General features: G+C 38.3%; 1 protein-coding gene across 1 annotated transcript in view; it reads left to right on the plus strand.

Annotated features, from left to right (window-relative positions):
- Positions 1-23,786, plus strand: part of znrf1 (zinc and ring finger 1) — a 48,282-nt gene that overhangs the window by 20,581 nt on the left and 3,915 nt on the right. The window contains exons 2-4 of the mRNA XM_032587135.1: positions 9,145-9,240; positions 20,293-20,398; positions 22,272-22,363. Of these exons, the coding sequence (XP_032443026.1) occupies positions 9,145-9,240; positions 20,293-20,398; positions 22,272-22,329 (260 nt within the window). The 3' untranslated portion in view covers positions 22,330-22,363. The remainder of the gene's footprint in view (positions 1-9,144; positions 9,241-20,292; positions 20,399-22,271; positions 22,364-23,786) is intronic.

Raw genomic sequence — 23,786 nt, forward strand, 5'->3', positions numbered from 1 at the left:
TTGTTTTGTTTTGGGTTTTTTTGCTTCTACCCTTACCGTTTGCCCCTCAGAGCAATCTTTTTTTCATCTTTTCCCCTTTGACTTTTCTGTCTCGCCGCTCGCTTTGCTCTGCTCCACTGTCCCCTCATTTTCTTTGCACTCTCTCGTTCCTCCTCCTCACTTCTGCACCATGAAGTAGATGCCTGGATGATTCATCTCTGCCCCCGGACTGTTGTGATCCTCATTTTATTGCACAGTTAAATAGCACTTCCCATTCTGCCACACTGTCTGTCTGTCCTATTGACAGTTATCAAGCTGAATGCACAGCGTCAAAGAACAGGAAACAATAACAATAAGTAGTAAGTAATTATTGCTTTAGAGATACGCTTCAATAGGACTAAATACGGTCAGAATTGAATCGCGGTATTGATTGGATCTGAGAAGCTGTTTGTGCAGCCATTATGGTCAGAGGCGCCAGTTTGATTTAGTCTGGCTCCTATTTATGACTCTGGCCTTATACAGTCCAGAATGGTCATCGCTCATCAGCACGAGACAGTTATGCATGTTTTAATCATGCTGTCTGCTGCAGCTAAGCTGTGTATCACTATAATTCATTGCTCATTAGTCTTTATCATTGGTGAGTTGATACATGCGAACCACGGCAGTAATTATATAGCTGGACATGGAGTAACACTGGAATCATGAAAAAAAAATAGTATTTAGTTTTGGTGTCATACTCAGAATTAAACCAAATAAAGTCCCAAGCTGATTCATGCTTAACATCACACATGCTAAAAAAAATAATAAAACATTTTTATTAGCGTTATTGTGCACAAACTGACAAAAAACAAAACCCAAATTATACCCATTTTTAAATCTGAGGTTCCACATTTGAGGATACAAAAATGGGCCTGGCTTTTAACAGGCTCTAAAATTATTGCAAAAATCACTCAACCAGTTCCACCAAATATTACCCATTCACAAAAGATGAATCAAACTTGTGTGAAAAAAGTAAACCCTTCAGGAGGTAAAAAGTGGCAACGAGGTGCTGCTAATCAAATGCACTTGAGTGTGTGACTGTCTCTATCAAGCAGCAGTTTTAGCATTTCGGTGTGTGGTTAAACAATGCCGAGGAAAGAAACCAGCAATGACCTTAGAGAAGCAATTGTTGCCTGTTAATCCAAGAAAGGTTATAAGACTGTTTCTGAACAATTAAAAGTCCATTATCCTACAGAGATAAAGGTTATTCACAACTGTAAAGCTTTTAAACAGCTGCCAATCTTCACAGGATTTTCAGCTAATTCCAGCTTTTTCAAATTAAAGAAGCTTTAAGAGCACCTATCTCTGACTCTTCAGGCCTAATTTAAATATTATATTTCATGATAGGACGATGAGGAAGGGCGTAAAATGCTGTAGCTTTTTTTGGAACCATTGCATGAACCAAAAGGCTTCTGCAGCAATGCCAGCACAAACTCCTCATACCATAAGGGAGATGTTCAGAAATGAACTGAAGCACTGTTTAGAAGAGAGGAACACAACTATTCAAGTTCTCTTAAGGTGTTGCTGATAAGGGTGGTTCCAGTGTCTACCGAAATGTGGGTTGTACTTAATTATTCCCATGACTGTAAAGGATTTGATTCGCAAGAAACTGGCTAGAACTGCATGTGAGGGGATTAGTTATGGCTCTGCGGCAGACAAACAAGCTTCTGAGTTTTGTTTTGGTGTAATTTCATATTATTATGACCCTAAACAATATTTCTTTTTGATAGCAAATAAATTTTAATAGTGATATGCTTAAAAGAATAATTTCATAGAGATCAGACACACAAACAGCCGGAGTGAGTGCAGAAACAGTGCATGTTTCATTCCAGGTTGGATTTGAGGCATTCGGGGCTGGACCACTGTTATTTGGTTCAGGGATGATAAAATATGCTTTGGACTAAGTTTAAGTCTCCTCATATGTGCAGGGGTTTACAAGAATAAACCTCCATGTGCTCGTTTAAAATCATACTGGCCCATGTCATGCAATGGCTTTACTCACCTCCTTTCAGCTTAACTTGGAGAGATGGGTGTGTGTTTGTTGTTTGGATGTTTTCATGTTTGGCCGATAGAGATGGGAAAAGATTGCCCGTATACGGTCTTTAATTAGAGCTTCATAAGTGTCTCCATTTTTGCTACCAATATGTGAAATATTGGTAATAATTGAACTGCCAGTGTGAGAAAAATCACCTGAATTAGTTTTGTCATGCCAGAGTAAAACACTTAATTTGATTAATCCTGCTGTAAATGAAACGCATGCACAAATCTCCAAAGGCCAAGAGTGTCTTAGTCCTGCAACTTTTAAGTGCAACCCTACCCTAACCCTAACCTCCTCAGTATGCCATCAAATTCTGCAGATGCCCGGTAAAAACCCATTCATTTGATTCTGGTGTGTTCGAGCAGGGGTGCATCGAGGACGATTTCTCTCGAGGACTGGAGTTGTTAGAGTTGATCCATTTAGATATCAGGTTTATTGGCAGTGGCGACCCCAGGAAATGTTTATGCTTACAAATTAATACTTGAAAAGTACTAATTTGTGTGTGTGTTTATTTAATTGTTTGGTTTTATATGTATTTCCTGATTGAAGAAGGAGACCCTGTATGCCTTGAGAGGAACTGAACATATTTCTCTGGGTTGTGGAGACAATAGACTGCCCATTACCTTCCTGTGTAACCCTACTTGAAAAATATTTCACTTACAACACAGTCTGGGGTTTCTCCCTTAGACTTGGATTGTCTGGTAGATTTTCTACTGGGCCAATCAGTGAACAGAAGGAGAACTGTGAACGATGACGTTGATTTTCCGCACTGTTTTAGAGTTGTAGTCTGCCTGTAGTTTTAGCAAAGGCAGCGGAGGAAGTGAACGAAGTCATTCAGTCTATGTTGGCCACACTTCAAAATATTTAATTGACATTAACAGTTGCCTCTTTGGGATCAGCACTTCTCTATTTGCAGTGGAGGATGGTTGTTTACAGGGCAAGCAATTTTTGGTAAGCTTCTTAGCTTTGAACTGACGCATTAGTTCGTCACGGGCAAACTTTAGCAAGTGGGTAAAAATTAAAACCTTAACACAGTTCACTCCTCCAAGAAGCAATCATTTCTCAATAGCTGAGAGCCCAGATCTTCTGTATGAAGCAAATAGCATAGGACAACAGAGTGTTTTTTTCCAGGCAGGCAATTTTTTAACAGGGGTGGCCATGAAGGTTGTATAATACAGTCTGTGTGAACGGTTGAAAAAGATACATGCTGCCAGAAATCTAGATAAACAGCTGTAAGTAAGTTTATAAATCTCTGATTTTCACTCTTGAAATTCCAAGTTCTTCATTCTTTTTGTTAGTTTTCCCTACTTTAACATGGGACATGTTAATTTCTAAGTACAGTTATTATTTGCACTGATAACACGTTGTATCCTTCCCTTCAGCTCATCATTCCATGACAAGGCTTTTTTGAACTTTCTCTTACCAATATATTGTGGTTCTGTTGGTCAAAAATGTTATAAGATGTATGTTCAGATTGTGTTTCCTGGAAACCTTGGTGTTGACTGAAGTGACATTTGATATGAAATCTTTAAGAACAGCTGTCTAGTTTGAAAGCTTCCCAGAATGGTTCAAAGGCAACACGTCTCTAAAAAACATCCCTGTTAAATAGTTCTGTCTCATTCACTTTAAAGTTGCGTTGCTGTGAAATTTGTTCAAGATTGTTTATCAGCTTGCTTTCATTTCTTCATGTGAACGTAATAATCACAGCATCAGTTGTGTTGTTGGGACTGGCACTGATTTAGCAGTTTTATGTATGACTGGTTAGAATCAATATGCTTCAGTCTTTTATCTATTTTTCCATTTTTCCTCATGAAGGTGGCATGTTTTCAACCTTTGGTTATAGACTTAAGCTTGCCTCTACTGGAAGCAAGAGTGGCTACACCGATTTAATGAGGAATCTGTCAAAGGCTTTTCTGGTGTTGAAATAAATACTGAAAAATAGTAAAGATACTGGTTTTATAGCCACAACTGCCGTTGCACTAAAGCTTTATGCACTAAAGTGTTTTCATTCATCATCATATCTCCACAGTAACTACAGTCAGACCCATGGTGATTTCTAATTTGGTCTTCACACTTGATGCATATTAAAGCACTTCTGTGTCAGTGTATAAGGAGTCACCTTGAATTTAATTTGACCAATCAGGCGTGGCTGCTGCAATCATGATTCAGTAAGATGCTCCCATGCCTGCAAAGAGCCAGCTGTTTGGAAATCCAATCTGGAAGTCCAACAGCAGATTTTACACATGAGTCATTATTAAGCTTTGATCCTCGCTCCTCACTGAATGTTAATTAATATCGCAGCAAAGCGCTGCTTTTTCCCTGCAACTTTGATTCACTGTTTTACATCACTTAACCATGGCACACCTGAGCGAAAACATGATAACACAACAAACAGCTTAGTTCCAGCGATCGCTCTCAATTCATGAATGGAGATTTATACAGCAGCTGCACTACTGCAGTTGCAAAGGAATGAGCTGGCAGTCTTTCTTTTTGCATTTTAAAACAATATAATTTTACCTTTTGTGTCTAGGAGTTACAACAGGCAATTTTATTTTCCTAAGCATAGAGACTTGACTAATTTAGTGTTTACAATTTCAACCTATTATGTTCCAGATTTTAAAGACTTTCTAATTGTGACTTTCTGCAGCTGTATCAGAAAATGTATTTCCTTTTACTATTGTCTTCCAGACTCATCAACTAAGCAGTTCTACAAACCAAACAAAAAATGTCATCACAGTCTGGAACCAAATGTTGCAATTACAACTGCACTGATGCTGGTTTAGCCATATTGGATTAGCTGGCGCTAATGCTGCTGTATATAAAGATTGTCAAACCTTTCCTAAATACCTTTAAAACACCAAACTAGTTCCTTACTTTAACTCTGAATCAGGCACCAACTTCAGCTGTATCATTTCCTCAGTTACTGTAAACACGAGGTGTTTTGTGGATAAATTATTGATTATATTTCGGCTTGTGCCACCCCCTAACCTGTTCCGCCGTTGGCCAGAAACTATGGTAACTTATTAACAACTGCAATGCACACACATCATTCATATTTGTACAGAAATCCTATCTGGAAATCAATGTTAATTCTACAAATTTCTCTAAGGACTTTCTCTGGTTTAGAAAAAGCTGTGCAGGAGTTTTTTAAATGGTGCAAACCTACTTAAATGTGTTGCACTTTTTAACTCAAATAGTGCATCTCTGCAAAGGTGCAGATTATAGACATACCTAAGGCGGCTTTCATGTGGGTCAGCACTTTCTGTACCATGCTGCTCATTCCTTTGAATTTCAAATTTCATCCAAATACACTGGGCTCTTTTAAATATTTATTTCGGCTCAGGATGACTTCTGTTTCCATGTTGTTGTTGTTGCCATTAGTGAGAAGTTAGTCTTAAAAGTGCTGCGTAGCATTAACAGTGAATAGCTGCAGACCACAGCAGAGAGCTATATTTGAGAAATATGTCTCTTTTTGACCTAAACCAAATCCTCAGAGTTCATAATACAGTTACTGGCCAAATACAGGCCTGAGCACACATCCACAGGCACATTCTCACATAAGCACCAGTATAATTAATTTATGATCCAGTCCTGTGATTTATTTTTGTCCCTATCTGACCTTATGTGCTGCTTGAATGTGAAACGTCCTCGAGGATTTGTGGTGCTCTGCTCAGCTGAAACCTCAGCTCGGTCTGCTCAGCTCGATTCCTCCTGGACGGTGCATCATAACCCTTTATTTCTCTTCCAACCAGCTCAGCTCCTTCACCTTCCTTTTCTACATCTTTTCTCTCATTTCCTTCATTTTTTTTCTTCTGTGCTCGTCCCCTTGGATCATCTGAAAATAGCAGCCAAGGGAAAAGTGGGTCAGCTGCCATAGAATATACTGCATACACTGAATTCATTTCTGGATAACACTACAATTTGTCAAACTACTGTACCTCAAACAGTTTTATGTACCAAAGCAGTTTTCTTAGCAAACAAAGCTAGGGTTTATAAAACATAAGGCCTTGTGTAAAACTGCTGACACAAACCAATTTTTACTATAAAACAACTTTTTGAGGATTTTAAGTGAGGGCATCATGCAGAGGTTAAAATCTTGAAGGCACACAATTCCTCAAATGCAATAAAATTTCATGTAGAGCTGTAAAAAAAATATATATTAACGTTCAACTCAGGGACTTGGTTAATATTCTCAAGTTTTTTCAAAACTTGAGAATAATTTTAGTTATTTTATTCACTAAGAGATCTGTACCAGCCATGTGCAAAATTATTTAATTTCCTGGTAAATCGTGAATTAAATGTGATTCACCACATACTGTATATGGGATGCCAAATTCAGTTTTGTAAGCTAGACCTAGGCCTGATTACTGCCAAGAAGAGCTACAAAGACATTTCTAAAGATTTTGGACTCCAGTTAATCACACTGAGAGTCTTTATCCACACACAGAGAAAATATATAAAATAGTTGAACCTTCCCAGGAGTGGCCAGCCTTCTGAAATTACTCCAGGATAAAGTCATCTGCTCATCTAAGAGCTAATGAAAGATCCCAGAACAACTTCAGGACTTTTCAAATTCAGGGGCTGCATTGCTCGAAGGACATGGTCGATGTATTGGATGCATGCTTCACTGACCACAAAAAAAACATAAGTGAGTGAAATTAGATGGTCTGGCCTTCAAAATTATTCCCACCCTTATCTCTGTGTATTTCCCATCACTTACATCACCTCATGTTGGTGTTAAACACAAAATGGTAAAAGTGAACAAAAGCTAAAAGCTCAATATATTGCTGAATATATTGAGCTTTTAGGATCTTTTTAATATCATACCAACAGTCAAACATGGTGGTGGTCAGGTAGTGGCCTGGGCTGCTTCTCTGTTTAGAAACTGGATGCTTTGATGGAACTGTGATTTCTGCTCTCTGCAAGAAAATCCTTGGAAGGAGAAAGTGCATTCATCAGGTGGTGATGCACATTTAGGTTATGCAGCAGGAGAGTGATCCAAATCAAACCAGCATATCGACCTGCAGATGGTTTTGAAAAAATAAATTAATTAAATAAAGGCCTTGTCAAAGTACATAGTTGTTATTCAAATCAGACACTGTGTTGTGGCATGTGATTTCATCCACAGTGAAGACGATGTGAGATTCAAGTGATTTTAACAATTCAAAACTGTTTTTATGAACAAAAGCTATATCTAATTTTGTGCTGGGATGCTTTATCAAAATTTGACAGAAATGGAACAGATTACAGGACTGGACTAAAAAGAAAGAAACTGACAACAAAATGAATCTGGCAAAGAACAATAAGATCTGGGAACATACATAAACATGAGGGGGAAGATCAGACCTGAGAAACAGGTGTGACTGAAATTAACACCAAAAAAAATTAATTAAAACAGATAAAGGAACCAATCATGAAATAAGTAAAAAAAACAAAGTAATGTTCAATGTTGAACATTGAAGAACAATATTCAACATACAGATGTTGTAAAAATAAATAAGATCTGACTGACAACAAAGCAAGCGAAAGCATTTCTATTTGGGCTCCTCTTTTTCACAGAACTTGTTTGTTTTCAGCTGTAAGCAAAGTCGACTCATGTGGCCCAGTGGATGATCTAATTATCTGTTATGTGTTTAACTAATATCATTAGGCCAAATGGGTCCCATCTAAACAGCACAGGAGGAGTCTGCTGAGGCGGCTCCAGCATTACAAAACAATCAAGAGAGGGGAGAGGATGTAAAAGCGTGGGAGAGGATAAAAGCAGGCAAATATACACAGATCAGTGCTTTATACTTTAAAAATCACCTATTGTGAAAGTTAGAGTAGAGAATGAAGGATGGTAATGTGTGATTTAAATAGGGCTCATATGGAATCAAAAGCTTGAGTAAAAACAAGAACAAAAAATGTGTAACATGATCTCATTGCTTTTACTTAAAAACAAAAATGTAACCGCAATTACCACTGATACTGAAATAATCTATTGCAACAAAAAAATGAGCTATGTAATAAATGTTCAGCTAAATGTTGATCGATGTGGGTTGTTTTTCCTGTTAGCCAGGACCCAGTCTGCTGCTTACTTTGCTTGTAAGAACCAGAGGAATAGCAGTTTGCTCCAAAATTCATAAAAAAACAGATAAAAAGTGAATTTGGGCCCTCCCTTAGTGTAAAAACCGTGACCTTGTTTGATTTTATTTTTTAAAAAGACTGTCAGTCTTTTATATCAGTGTGAAGGAGTTTCTCAAAGTGATGATTCACTTTGAGAATCATCCACTCATCATCATTAAGCATTTAATGCTTAATGATTACATTAAGCATAAAAAGTCAAAGTTTTGCAGCTGTGTGGCATCAGATTATATATACAGTATATATCTATCTATACATGTAGATAGATAGATATATATGCTACATGAAGTAGTCTTTTTAATTCAACAACAAAAATTACTACTATTGTCATATCAGTTGTAAAGCGGCATGCGATTATGTCCATAATTAAATTCTCATAAACCTGTTGAGTTTAATCAGGAAGGGAAAAATATGAATCAACACAAAGAAAAAACAGCAGGTTTAGGAAAGGCTGTATTGTCTCCTGAATATTGTGCTTTGCTTTCTTTTATTAATTTTGGGACCTTTTAGTCCTGCTTTACTTGACCAATCTAATGTTTTAAACTACAACTTGTTTTTATAATTGTTGTTGCAATATCAATGTCATTATACAGCTAACATGAGCTGTTATAGGCATTAACTGGTCTGTATTGCAGCATTTACAACAAGAACATCACTGGGATTTCCGTCAGAGAGCTGCCTCCACACCTAATTTGTCAAAGTTTGGCATGTGAGGGGATTCAGGAGCCCTGAGCAGCAGAGTTAAATGGTCTTCTGATGGGTAATCCATCATTGGGGCTCCTGGACTTCAGATTATCTCACAAGAAGATAAATGTGCATCATTTTCAAATCTTAAACATGCCTTTTGGTGAACATAAAGACATCTTAAAATCACTGTTTAAACCTTTGGGTTGTATTATGGTAATGTGTTATCAGATTTGATAAAACTGGTGCTTGCTTTTGAACATCACTGTTTATCTTCCCAGGATTCAAGTGTCCTGTCTGCTCCAAGTCTGTGGCGTCCAATGAGATGGAGGTCCACTTCATCATGTGTCTCAGCAAACCTCGCCTCTCCTACAACGGTGAGAAACATCTCACTCGTCTTTACATGTTCTCATTTGGGGGGAAATGTTGAGCTTGGGATAAACGGGGAAAATGGTGGTGTTTGCATTACCTTTCATTTTTATTTCTTGATTTCGTGCATGTGTCCTGCTGCTGTACAGCTAAATATTCACAGCGATGTGGCTGGGTCTACACAAAGGCTTATGATATCAAGCTAGTCCTTCCAAAACACCTTAAATATGAATGAGATGGGAAAAAAAGAGAATTCATAATATATTCATGGTTTGATTGTACGCAGATAATATATTCAATTAAAAAAACATACAAACATACAAACCCACCTGAGGCAGCAAAGCTACTTGGTAACTCATAACTTCTTGTGTTTCACAGCTTGTCTTTATGCCATGTGACCCACACTATGTCTGATCATTCTCTGCCCCTTGGTGTTTTTCTACTGGAGTCGTATTGCTGCAGCAAGTGTACCTTTTTGCTTAAATAAAACAGAAGCACATAAATAATGCTGAATAAGCTCTTCATTATGTTACTGAGTCATCAAGTCTTGGAAAAAAAATAAAAATGTAATCCAAACAACGGTATCACAACTCTTAAATTTGTCCTCATTTTGTCAAGTCACAACCATAAACTTCCCTGTTTTTATTTTTTCCCTGTTTTATTGCTGTACCGTGATTAGATGCCACATGTATTGATAAAAAAAAAATGGAAGAGATTGGGAATGTTGGCATCCCAACCATGTAGAATTACAGAGCTGTACATGTAAAGATTGTCAACTTTCTGCAGTCAAGGAATGGGATCTAGAATTGTACCATTCATGGTGGCAGGATGTTAGGGTTGCTCTATAGGGTTAGTTCTGATTTGTAATGTTTATAGACATTTGTTCATAATGTTTTTGGTTGAGGCATTGCACATTTGGACAGGTGTTCCCCACAATGTTAAGTACTATACAACTGGAAGATTTTCTCTCTTATTCTCCATTGGATAGTTTTGTTTCTACAGCTGGGAGCAGCTCATTAGTATCTCACAAACTCAAATAATACCTGAACTACGACATCCTCAGGGACGACCCTAAATCCCTGAGGAGTTACAGGGAAGGCTTCCTTTGAGCAGAGTGAGAAAGAGAAAGTTCGAACCGTTTCTTCCATCTATCATAGTGGGTAAGGAGCATATACCCAACTCCAACATGGCTGGCCTTCTAACCATGTGACTAGATGGAGTTCTTGCCAACAACTGATTAATTGGCATGTTACTGTGGAGTGTTGTCTCTGCTGCCCAGAAAGTGAGCTGATAACGTGGCATGATCTTTATGAGACTATCATACAGTAACAGTCTTCAGTCAGAGGTCTCTTCAGAGCCGATGCAGGACTGGCTGCTACCAGAAATCCTTCCTGGCCACAGCATCACCATCCACAACAACACTTGAGGATTCTTGGGACATATGAGTTGAGACATTTTATTTCCCTTTGGTATAACCAAAGCATGTTTGAATTTGAATTGAATTTGAATTTATGCATCCAAGCCTTACATCCCTTAATGCAATGCGACACATCAGACGCATTGCATCTGATCCAAAGCCAGCATAGTAGTCTACCAGGCATGCTGCCTCTGAATACTAGAGCAGTGGATATGCATTCGCTGGAGTAACAAATCATGACACTTGGTCTGGCAACCTCATGGACAAGTCTGGGTTTAGTAGCTGCATGACTACTGCCTGACTGCATTGTGTAGAGTATATGGTTTATGGTTGTGCGGCTGTTTTTCAGGAGATGAGCTTGGCCCCTTTGTTCCCATAAAAGGAATCGTTAATGCTTCAGACATTTTGGACTATTTCATGTTTAATTAATTGAATTAACTATTTCTGTTTTACATGGTTCATTGCTGGACTCTTCTGTTATGTTGGCTGTTACTGTGTCCATGCTGCATGTCCTGTTAATCTTGTTCCAATGCCTCATTTCTTTGGGGTTCTGTTTCAGTCCGAGTTGTTAAAAACCTGCAAGTTGCAGCTTTACATTAAATTTCAGATACCTCACCATCAATAACTTTGAAGGCTGATGCTTAGCTCAGTCTCACCGGCATTTAACACTGGAAGAGTGAGGAAGCTGACCATGTCAGAGCATTTTTCATTTCTGTATTGATCTTCTGTGTGTAGTGCTGCTGTGTGTTGCACTGTTAACTGTCTGCACCGCCACGCTTGGATCTCCCTGTTATCTAACAAGTTGACTGATTCAGTTTCATAACCAGAAAGCTGTTGCATCTCATTCTGGTTTTTTTATTATTATTATTATTAGATTGATACCTGGATTTTTGACTTTTCAGACTGATGAGGAATGCTATGAGATTCAACAACATTGTTTACCCACTTTCACCAGTCTCCTGCATCAGTCTGATGATATATCTCCATATTGTTTGACAGTAGAGGGAAGCATGAAGTGCTGCTAAATGTCCTGGTTTTCTATGCTGGTTTTGGACTTCATAAAACTCAGTGGACCAACACTAGCAAATGACAGAGCTCAAGAAATCATTATTGACTTTGAAAGGAGATGGCACTCCCTCTGAGTTGAATAGGTACAACAGATTAGAGGGAGCAAGTTACCAGACTGGGATTACACAGCATTATCCCCCACCACGCTGATGGAGCTGCTGGCCCAGGCCACTGTTCTCATCCCAGTGCAAGATTTGTGAATCCTATCAAGGTGGAAGTTAATACTGTTGTGTGCCTTTTTGTCTTTTAAGCCACAATTTTTCCTTCCACTAAACCTTTCACAGAATGCTTTTATGCAATACTCTGTAAACTGCCAGCTTTAAAGTCTGTTTTTGGCTGCAAACTGTCAGGTCAGCATTCTTTGCGATGACAGCGGAGACAAGAACATAACATTTTATGTTAAACAATTCCTTTTCTTTTGGTATTATAAAACAGAATACTTTTTCTGACAAGCTAACTTTTGGGTTTTATTAGTCGCAAGCCATAATCATAAAAATTAACATAAATAAACATGTGAAGTATCTCATTCCGAATCAATACAAGTTTCTATTTTGAAACTTTTAAGTAATATTCTACTTTATTGACATGCCTTTTTTTGTAAATTCAAGGGGGGAAAAAACAATCAGAGTAAACTACAAATAAAGGAATCTACACCCACAGTTGAGATAACTGAAAATAAAGAAGCACACAAAGCTGCTGCAGACTTACTGTGTACCATCCAGCCACCTGTTTATACCAGTAAACACAGTGCTGTTAGTTATGATCTGCCTCTGCTGGTTGCTTGGAGACGCAGGTCCCAAATGTTTATTGCCCCACAGCAGCTCATCCATTGACACTTCTCTGACTTGCCGGCTGTGGAAATGGGCGTCTGCTGGGGTCACCTTGTTGAGGTCTCTGCATCATCTTGTGTTTCTGATCCTAATGATAACTAAATCATGTGATGTAGTTTGAGGCGAGGAGTGCAGGGAGGCGATTTTACAGTTCCACAAATAGCTGCCAGTGTGGCCCACAAGGCCAGTGCAGTAAAACATAATGTAGGTTTGAAGCCTCCAGCCAAATCTGAGCCGAAGATTGAGTGACACAGGCAGAGAGGGGAGAGTGAAACTGTCTTAAGCTTGATGGGATCCGGAGTGATGGAGTACTCTGATGCCTGATAACGGACGAGAGGAGAGAGGGCAAAAGGAGAAGCTTTCCCATAATTCCTCTCATTTTTTTTCTGCATCTCCTTTCCATCCTGTCGCTCTTTATTTCCAGCCAATTACACTCTGCAATTTCTCCCTCTGCTCCGTGAGTCCGTCCGTCTGTCTACTCCTGCCATCCAATTTTCCTCCTAATTTCTTTGTTCCTCTTTATCTACCTTCTCCTCTGTTCTGTGTGGTTTTTGAGACCCACAGAATGAAACGTGCTTATCTTGTTTCCCAGGATGCTCAGGGGTTTTATTGCCAATCACCTGGGCTGTGGTGTGTCACATCCACATTTTTCAAACAAACAAACAAGTCTGCGGTGTTATTTGATAGACATATTCAGACTTCTTACAACCTTTTAAAAAATATTCTTAGAACTTTGGTTACTTATTTCAACAGCACACAGTTTAAATGTTAATATTTTTCTCCAAGAAGTAAAACTTAAAAACATTAGCTATGTTGCTTTTATTTACTCCAATTGGTCAAGATGATGCTTTAGAGCTGAGTAAACCAATTTGGTCTCTTTTTAAGTTTGACTAAACCTTTTTAACGTTCTAGAGATTATTACTGTTGTTTGCAATACCAGCCAATGACATGTCAAGTTGCATCGAGGTATTCCAGCTTTTCAAGCTGCGGTTTCTTTTGAATATTTTAGATGAGCAAAACAAAAACAAAAATTTGGAGTCACACTCCACAGAAGGATCTGGAAATATGTACTCCTGCAATACTAAACGGAGAACAGGCAGGGCATCATGTATACATACTAAAAAATGACAACACTCTGGTGTATGAAAATGTTATTTTTTAGTTAATATTATTGTGGTTTTGAACATAAATATAATCACTATTACTTACATTATTAACATTAGTAGTAGTACAAGTAGATGCATTGAAGTGTTTTTCATAATTTCTTAATAATCATCATCATCATCACACACTATATTTTCTGAATCACAGTCTGCAGTTCGGACACACAATTTCCCCAACCTTCGTAAAGTTGTTTATGCAAATGTAAACGATACTGTAAGATATTTTAATAAACTTTTGAAAATATTACTGTATTTTTCGGACTATAGAGCGCACCGCACTATAAACCGCACCCACAAAGTAAAAAAAAAAAACAAAAAAAAAACAAACAAACAAAAATAAACCTGGAAACTTACAAATATAAGCCGCACCGGGCTATAAGCCGCTGGTATCTCCGCCGCTCTCGGTTTTCCACAAGAACGCAGCAGAGGGCTGGGTCTTTAATAAATCTGCTATTAAGGACGCAGCCCTGCGTCTCCAATGCTGAACCATGGATTCGTTCACGCCGATTCCTTCAACTTAAAAGCGGCATCATATGAACTTCTTCCTGTGGTTTCCACGATGAGGGGGTATGAGTTTAAAAACATTTCTCCGTCGTACCTGCTGCTAACATGTGGTTGTTCTAAATGAAAATCAGCACTTTCTTTGTTTTTGTTTTTCTTTTAGCACTTTCTTCTTTGATTTCCAATTTTGACTTCCAATGATTCACTTCCTGCTAAAGAGCCCCCTGGCGGTTGAAGAAAAATTCACAGAAAAGCCGTACCGGGCTGTAAGCCGCGTGGTTCAAAGTGTGGGGAAAAAATAGCGGCTTATAGTCCGAAAAATACGGTCCTTGCTATTTGAAGTTCAGAGAGTAGGCTAAGCAATATGGTTAAGGCTCTTATTTTGAAGGACGCTGTCTGAGTTCATTTGCTATTTTAACACAAAAGTAAAATATATGCTCTACTTGTTTAGACTTCTCCTGTTATATAGACTTATAAGAATACCTTCAGCTAATATGCTGATAATTCACACTGGTAACAGGTTGAACAAACAAGGCTAACTAACAAGACAAACTGTTTCATCCCTGTCATTGTTTGTTGAGGAGGAAAACAAAACTGGGTCACAGCAAAGAACTGCAATGCATGCAGCACATCATAAAAACAATCTTATGATCTCTCTGCTTTGGCAGATCAGTAACACATTCTAACTCTTCATGATATAATATGCCAACACCCCGACCCCACACCGTGACAAGTTTGTGTTTGTCTCAGGTGGTTGACACTCCTTATCAGAAAGTCACATGCATTTATTCTTTTTCCTATTTATCTGCCATGACCAAAAATTAGTACATAAAAATATTCCACACCAAAACAGTGCAATAATTGTAGGTAATAATAAAATGCCTACTTGTGTTGGTCAGCAGTAAAAAAAATTATATATATTTTGAGGTTACTGTGATAAACTCAAAATATTTCAGAAGGCAGTTTATTACTGTACTACTGGGCTTGACCCCCTTTTGCAGGCAGAACGGCTGTAATTCTTTATTTCATAGATTTATGGCTGATACGTTCGTTCTACATTTTGGTTTATATTCACTCTACAGGATCGTTCAGCATCTGCAGACATCAATGACCTGAATCACCAGTTCCACCAAGTCCTGAAGGGTTGCTGGGGGGTTACTATTTTTGTTTTATTTTATTTTTTAAATAAAATAAAGTAAAGTCTTAGCTGTCTAAAATCAAGTTTTTCGGTATAAAATTTGACTTTTGGGAATGACTCTCACTGAATACACATGATCCCAGCAAAGCCCTCCCTGATAGTTACGCTTCATGCAAATCGATTACTTTCAGCTATATCTTATTTACATCGCTATAAAGTGGATGAAAGCAGCAGCTGTTGAACTACGCTCAGAAGTGTTATCCTGTGCCAGGATGCAGGAAAAATTGAAGGTATGATCAAAGTCTTTGATAGTTTCACCTGAGGCAATTCAGACAAGCCTAAACTTTGAACCGGTGAGTGTCTGCAGAAACTGTTTTTGGCAACCGCCTCATTAAAAGTGGCATTACCCCTGCAACGACCTGGAAGTACAGTGCAGTGGTTGCATCAACAAGACTAAGCTATAATGCCTTGCAATCCTTGTCACATTTTGTCATTTCACAACCAGAACTTGATGCATTTATTGTGTTTATTCATGATAAACCAACAGAAAGTAGTGGTTAATAATTGTATATTTAAAGATAATAGTCGACTTTTATAGTTTTGAACTAATGAACATGCATTTGCATAAATTCCCCAACACCTTTCACAGGAACGATAGAGCTGTTAGTGTTTTTTGCTGGCCCATCTTTTCCTCAAGGTCAAGTTTAGTCAGAGACTGAATAGAGACCTTGTGAGTATAAATTTCAAATATTCCTACAAAATCTCAATTGGACTTAGGCCAGGTCTTTGACTAGGTCATTCTAACACATGAGTATGCTTTAATCTAAATGTATCGTTCGTAGCTCTGTTTGTATTGCAGTGGGTCAATGTCCTGCTGAAAGGTGAATGTCAAATCAGGTTCTAAGTCTTCTGATGCCTCCAAAAGGTTTTCTTTTGCATTTAGTTTCGTCCATGTTTCTTTGGCTTCTTGTTTGAAGAAGAGAACTGTGATTGTTCGACTTTTGGGAGTTTTTTTTCTTCTTTTTTACATTGTTAGCTTTCCTCTGACCTGATTTGCATGCAGGTTACAAAATATCACAGTTTTGTATCATCTGACCAGCTTTCCTTCTTCCTGTGACCGCCACATGGCTTATCTCAAACTACAAACGGCACCTCTTGTGGCTTTATTTCAAGAATGGCTTTCTTCTTGCAGACAGGCCAGATTTGTGGAGTGCATAACCAATAGTTTTCTGTTGGCAGATTCTCCCTCCTGAGGTGTGAGTCTCTGCAACTCCTTCAGCTTTACCATTGTCTTCTTGGCTGCTTCTCTGATTTACACTCTCTCTGCTCGGACAGCCATGTCTTGCCAGGTTTGCTCTTGTGCTACACTCTTTTCATTTCCAGATGGTTGAACTGAGCTCTGTAAGATATCCGAAGCTTGAGATATTTATAATCTAATTGTGCTTTAAACTTCTCCATAACATTCTTCCTGACTTGCCCATTTTGCTCCTTGGTCTTCATGATCAAGGAACAAAGACGGTTTCTTTCCCAATAACAAATCAAAAAGGCCTTTACAGAACAGCTAGACTTAGTCAGATTTTATTTAGGACAGTGAGTTCATATCTATGACACACTTTTAAGACTTTAAATCAGAAATTAAAACTGCATCTTTTTGCAATTCCCACTGTTGTGAGTTGTTTTATTATATTAGACTCCACCAAAATAATCATCTACATTTAAGGTTAAAAGGTGACAAAATATAAAAAAGCTTGAGAGTTATGTTTACTTTTGCAACACACTGTATGTGCAAGATGTAACTGCAATGGTGTTGAGGATTTCTGAAATATAAATCAAAAACATATCTTCTAATTTTAAATGTTTGTCTACAGTAACTTAAAACAAATGTCATTTCTCTGTATTTTTCTTTTAGTATTTTTTGTCTACATGCCTGTAGAGGGCAGGTGAGGTTCAAGGGTAGCACAAAATCCACGTGAGGTGAATTCTGGATCTTATCTGGGCTTCGGCTTTCAGTAATGATATTTTTAATGTGTCCTGCTAAATATAGCACCTTGAGCACTTGCGTGAGTGGCGTGAGTGAGGGGGGCAAAGACATTTAAGTCAGGAGGACCAATGTGGAGCAAAACCAGAGAGAAAGCAGAAGGAAGAGTCAGGTGAGGCACATGCAGTTTGCCTCCTGCAGCTCGGGCCACTGAAGGACAAATACAGACAGGAAAAGAAGGAATTTAGTGCTGTGATTCAGGAAAGCAAAGAGCAACCCCTCTAAGTCATTATTGACGTGAAGTTGCTTGATGCCAAACGTCTGCTGGCAGGCAGGAGAGACAGCTGAAAGTCAAGAGGGAGGCAGGTGGGTGAGGAGAGAACTAATGAGTTGGAGACCCAGAAAAAGAGCCCTCAGATCCCATTTCATCCAATTCTGATCAAACGAAACAGAAGACCAGATTTAATGTAATGTCAAACACATCTTTCTTCATTCACTTTGCCTACGATCTCATCAGTAGCGAACGGGTATGGCTTAAGGGTTTTCTGGAAATGATGTGACTGTTTTAATGTCTCAATCATGATCACTGTAAACATACGGTTCTACTCTGCACGGTTCTTAACAGATGACACAGCACCACTGCTGTTGAACAGAATTGCTTGGCTTAGGGAACCTCGACCTCATCTTTGCTTTATGCAAATGAATCAAATAATTTGGTTCTGTTTCTTTAATCAGAACATGATCTTCTATGTGTACTGAAGTAGTTCATTGCCGAAGCAGATGGACCCGTGGTTCTCTACATTTAAAAAGTGGAATATCCCCTTTTCTGCTCAGTGTTAACATTTTGACAATTTATGTTTGGTGGTAAGCTCAGACTCTGAGGCTGGATGGCCTTGTTGCCATCGCCCTAATGTTTAGCTCCCTCCACAGACTCTCTGTTAGTTTTTAGTAGGGGTACACTCTGGACAGGTTGCCAGTCCATCATTGGGTAACACAGAAGAAACAACCATGCACACACTCACTCATCGCTGAGGACAATTTAGAGAGACCAAATAATCTGCCAGTCGTGTGTCTGGACTGTGGGAGGAAACCAGAGTACCCAGAGAGAGCCCACACATGAACAGAATCTGGCAACAAAGCTACCAAATTTGCCAGATTCCACCACCCTTCTAATATTAGTTTTTTCCATTTGTATAATAAAATGTTTATTATTCAGTGTAAATTATTACCGAAGCGTTTCACCTTAACAGCTCATCCAACCAAAATTCTAATTTCTATCAAGTATTAGGTATTTTACTAGTTTTCTCTGCTCCTTCGCTCTTTTTACAATTAATATTATTACGTTAGTCAAGTTATCATTTATGTAATCATCAATTTGAGATTGTTTAGTATTTTTACACAACTTTAACAAACGTGGAGGAATATGTATGATACATGCATCCCTAATTATATCTGTTTTCTTGCTTTGTATAATTGCACATGATCCGTCATTTTGCACCTTCAGTGAATCGCGTATTGATCCTCCAAAGAGCCGTGGAGATTTTCCTGGCCTCGGTCAGGAGGGGGTAATCAGGATCGAGGACGACTCATTTGATGTAGCTTTTTGTTTTAAAGCAAGCAGAGAATTTAATTTATGAGCAACTTATTCTCTAGAATTTCACACTTTGTGAGCACTTTATTAGTCTCGGCATACCTTTACTGGGTCAGGCCACACACTGTGCTCAGGCAGCCTCACCTTTTAATGAGATGTTCAAAACATCTTACGGGGCTCTGCACTACATGACCGGATTGTGTTATTTTTGCAGCTTTGCCAACGGCAGGTTAATATTATGAATCCTCCCTTCTACCTCAAGATAAGCTTTTATTCTGGATGCAGGGTAAGTGCATCCAGAAGCTGAAGCCCACAGAAAGTTTTGGAAAGACATTCAGAAGGCTATAAGAACTATAGATTACCAGAGCAAAGAATGTGGAAATTCTGGCTGTGTCATGAATTTTCCACACTAATACTGGCTAGCTGGATGTCCTGACTTTAGACTTTAGACATTATTGTCCCAAAGGGGAAATTCATTTCCATCAATGGAAATGACATCATCAAATCATCCAACCACATAGCAACCACATGAACAATAACAAACATGCCCTGGCTGAAATTCAGTGTCAAGAGCAATGTAAACCCACTTCATCTGTACGGATACTTGAGCTGGATTGTTTTAAATTACCGATTAAAGTCAGCAAACAAGCTGAATCTGTTTTATTCAAAGCTGTGGATCAATTAAAAAGTGATTTTTGGTGATTTATTTTACTGTTATTAAAACATTGATCTAATTACTTGTCCTTTTACTTAAAGAGAGACTCAGTCATCATTGCACACTGTCCTAATCTAAATTCTCTAAATGTGGGCGCCTCGACATGTTAGTACCGTCGCCTTGCAACAAGAGAGTTTTATATCTGGGATTGAGGATTTTCTGCTTGGAGTTTGCATGTGCTCTATGTGTCTTCCAGCTGCTTTCCAGATTCCCAAAGTATGCATGTTAGGATAATTTGTCACCAAATTCTGAATTGATGCTTGTTTGTCCTGGTCGTATTGGAAATGGATGATGAATACTGGTTAAGTCCTATACTTAACTGTGTGGTTTGATACAGATCATTCAAGTCTCTGTAGCTGCTGATCTTCAGTTAGTAGCGTAGTGGAGGGGATAAAATATTCGGAAATACATTTTCTAGTAATAGCAACAGAAACTGGCTCAAAGCTCATCACAAATTGCTTCTTTCTTGCGTTTTTTTTTTTTTTTTCTTTATGGCTGGAAGCAGAAAATGCCAACGGTATCATCTTTGTGATGCACCGAGCTGCTTTCCCGGCTGCTCTCTGCTGTGTTTGATATGATGGCTGACTTTATCAGTGTTTGTGGTGAAATGCTAATTCTTCTTCCGCTCTGTGGCTGTTTGTGTGTGTCTGCCACCTTAGATGATGTGTTGGCGAGGGATGCCGGCGAGTGTGTGATCTGTCTAGAGGAGCTGCAGCAAGGGGACACCATAGCCAGACTGCCGTGCCTCTGCATCTACCACAAAAGGTGACTGACACACACACCCACACCCCCCCGCGTACACACACACCCCCACACCTACACACACACAAACGCAGACAGATTTGAATCATTGGCTCTTATATAAATTTTGCACTTCTTCTAATTAAATCCCCTCCCCTCACAGCACTGTGTAAAGGTTTAAAGCTCTGATTGCTCTGTTTGCTGTGCTTTATTTTGATGCAAACATTATTCAATCATTTGTTTAAAGATAAAGCAGCATTTCTGCTCTCTATCGTAAGAAGTGTTTCACATTATTAAAAAGTTAATTAAAGAGATGAGCTGATATCAAGAGTCAAAGTAGCACAATGCAAAGGAATTAAGTTGAATAAATGTTCACTTTATGTGATCATTTCAATAAAATTGGAAATTCACTTATTACATAAATCAATCTATTTTATTAAAATTATTTAGATATCTTTAAAAAATTAGAAAAACATATGTGGAAATTATTCTTTCTAATTTATTAAATGTAATAGCTTATATAATTTTGAAATAATTAACCACCATCAAGTCTGTGGAAGTGGTAAACTCTGCTAACGGATAGGTGATTGGTCTGTCATTAAACCACTGTTACCAGTTTGACCAGTGAAATATTAGAGTCTAACTAGATGAACGAGAGTCACAGATTAAATTAATTTATGATAAACTGTGGCACAGAAAATGTTGAATAATTATTGAGATTGGATTGTTTTAACAATTCAATTCAGTTCAAAAATACTTTATTAATCCCAAAGGGAAACTAAGTATTAAATATTAACATACAAAAAATTCAAGTTTGCCTTAATTATTTATACAATAAATTGTATGTTTGTGTATTTAAGTAATTATTGACACATTTCTTGAACTAATACATTTTTATTTATTGCATACATTAATAATTTTAGATTTTATACATTCAATTTTAGAATTTATTTGTTTTTTCTGTATGCAGTACTGATTTACTGAAACTGTAAAATATACTTTGTTGCCAAACTAATTTGCCTTCATGTAAACATGAACTTGAGTGACATCCCATTCTTAATCCAAGGTGCTTAATAGGATGTCACCAACTTCAAGTCTTCTGGAAAGGCTTTCCACAAGCTTCAGGGCTGTGTTTATAGGACATTAAGGGAAGCACATTTGTGAGGTCAGACGATGATGTGGGACAAGAGGGTCTTTGATTAATTCCATAGTTAGACTTTGTACAGATCCTTCAAGTTCCTGAAGACAACATAACTTTAAAGAAAGTACTCTTTCCTGCCCAGCATCTACTGAAAAGAAAAACAAAACGATCTGTGATCGTACTACTTTGTGGCTGAGTTGCTGTGACTCCCAAATGGCTCCACTTTGCTATAAAATCATTAACATCTGCTTGTGTAAAGATTTTGTAATCAGGACATTTCAGCACAGCACTTACTCCACAAAAGTCATCCCAACGTGGTGGATTTTTCTTTTTACTCTCTGGTCTTTGAAGGCTCCGATTTTAGTACTCAAGCTATTAATGAAATAAACTTGACATGACAGCCCCTAAAGATGTGGTTACTGTCAAATGTTTTCTAAGAACACAGGGAGAAAGATTTTATAAATTCAAAGCAGGTCAGAAGAGGTCTCTTCTAGTGTCGTCCCGTGAGGTTCATTTATAGGTTTTATGTGTCTATGAGCTTCCTGTGTGGGAGTGTTTGGAGATTTTCCAACAGGGCTACATGAAACTTTAGCAACAGCTTTCCATAACATTGAGTTAAATGTGTATTGCATAACATAGCTCAGCTTGTTTCTTATTCAGACGTGTAAATTCATCATTATCCGTATGAAGATGTGTTTTCTGATTTCTATATCCGATTCAACTACTTCATATCTATGTGTCTTTGTGCTTCTGCAGCTGTATAGACTCATGGTTTGAGATCAATCGGTCCTGCCCTGAACACCCCTCCGACTGACCGACCACCTGGCCCACTCTGAGTACTCTTCAAGGTGAGAATCACAGCGTGATCACCCGCTGAAGAACTTAGACTTAGACTTAGACTGACTTTATTATCATTTTGCATGCACAGGGTGTATACAGAATGAAATTTCGTTGCATACGGCTCAGGACAATGTTTTGAGGTTCCAATGTTATGAGGTTACTCCAGAATAAAATAAAATACAATATAAAATATAAATATAAATATAAGTATAAAATATAAAGTGCAGGGATGGCAGTAAAATAGAAGTTATTTAGCTATGTACAGTATATGTGCAAGGTATGAAGTGGAGACCAGTTTTTGAGTACAGTCCAGTTAAGAGTTCTGCAGTCTGATGGCAAGTGGGAAAAAGCTGTTTCAGAACCTGGTGGACCTGCACCGGATGCTGCGGAACCTCTTTCCAGAAGGCAGCAGGGAGAACAGTCCATGGTGGGGGTGTGAGGGGTCGCTGACGATGTTTCGTTTGTTAGAAAGTGCATAAACTCTAATATGCCGCACAAGATTCCTTTCATTATGGTTCTTTACCACTAAACCTAAAGTTGGCAGTTCATTCAGTTCAGTGCCGTTTATTTATGCAAAATCTGTTCTTTTCAAAACAGGTCAGTTTATATCCAGAAATGTGTAAGTGAGTCAATCCAAAACAATCAAAAAACAGCAGGCTAGGTAATCCTTGGAGTTTACTGCCAATGTTTCACTTCTGACAGTTTTTCCTCAGTCTCTCCACTGATGGCCACTGATGGCCAGGACATGGCTGACTATTTTGTAAATTAAGAGAAAATCTACTGGCAGCTCGCAGCAGCATGTATGGGAGAGCATGACAACTCTAATTTTAAAATCCCAGTGTTGGCATCTCATTACAGTAATTGAAATTGCAGGAATAGCATGATGGAAATGTTTAATAGCTTTAAAAATGATATTGAAAAACTGTGGGTTTCCCCTTGAAACACAGTCTGGTAAAAACCATCCCCATGTTCTACGCTTTGCTTGAAAAGAAGGTCTGCTGCTGAGAAACAATTGCTGTCTCTCTCTGTGGATTCTGTTGAAATTTATAATTTTACCCAATTGCTAACGTTTGCCCCTGATATATGTAATGCGCCAGTTCAATGCTTTGAAGCTCACTGGAAATTGTCTGCACTATAAACAACCATCCTCCACTATGAAGAGAGAAGTTGAATGAGATGGATGTTAATGTTAATTCAATATTTGGCAGCATGAACTGAATTCCTTTGTTCACTTCCTCTACAACTCTAAAACAGTATAAAACATTCACAACCCCTCTTTCAGTTCACTGATCTGCCTGGTTGAAATTCAACCAGAGAAATCTAGTTCAATGGGAGAAATCCAAGACGGAATACTGAAGGGAAATGAGAATCGAGTGGAGTTGCATAGGAAGGCAATGGCCAGGCTACTTAAAACAGGTTTTGTCTGTTGTC

This window comes from Xiphophorus hellerii, chromosome 2, assembly GCF_003331165.1.
Source record: "Xiphophorus hellerii strain 12219 chromosome 2, Xiphophorus_hellerii-4.1, whole genome shotgun sequence".
In the NCBI taxonomy this organism is placed as follows: domain Eukaryota; kingdom Metazoa; phylum Chordata; class Actinopteri; order Cyprinodontiformes; family Poeciliidae; genus Xiphophorus; species Xiphophorus hellerii.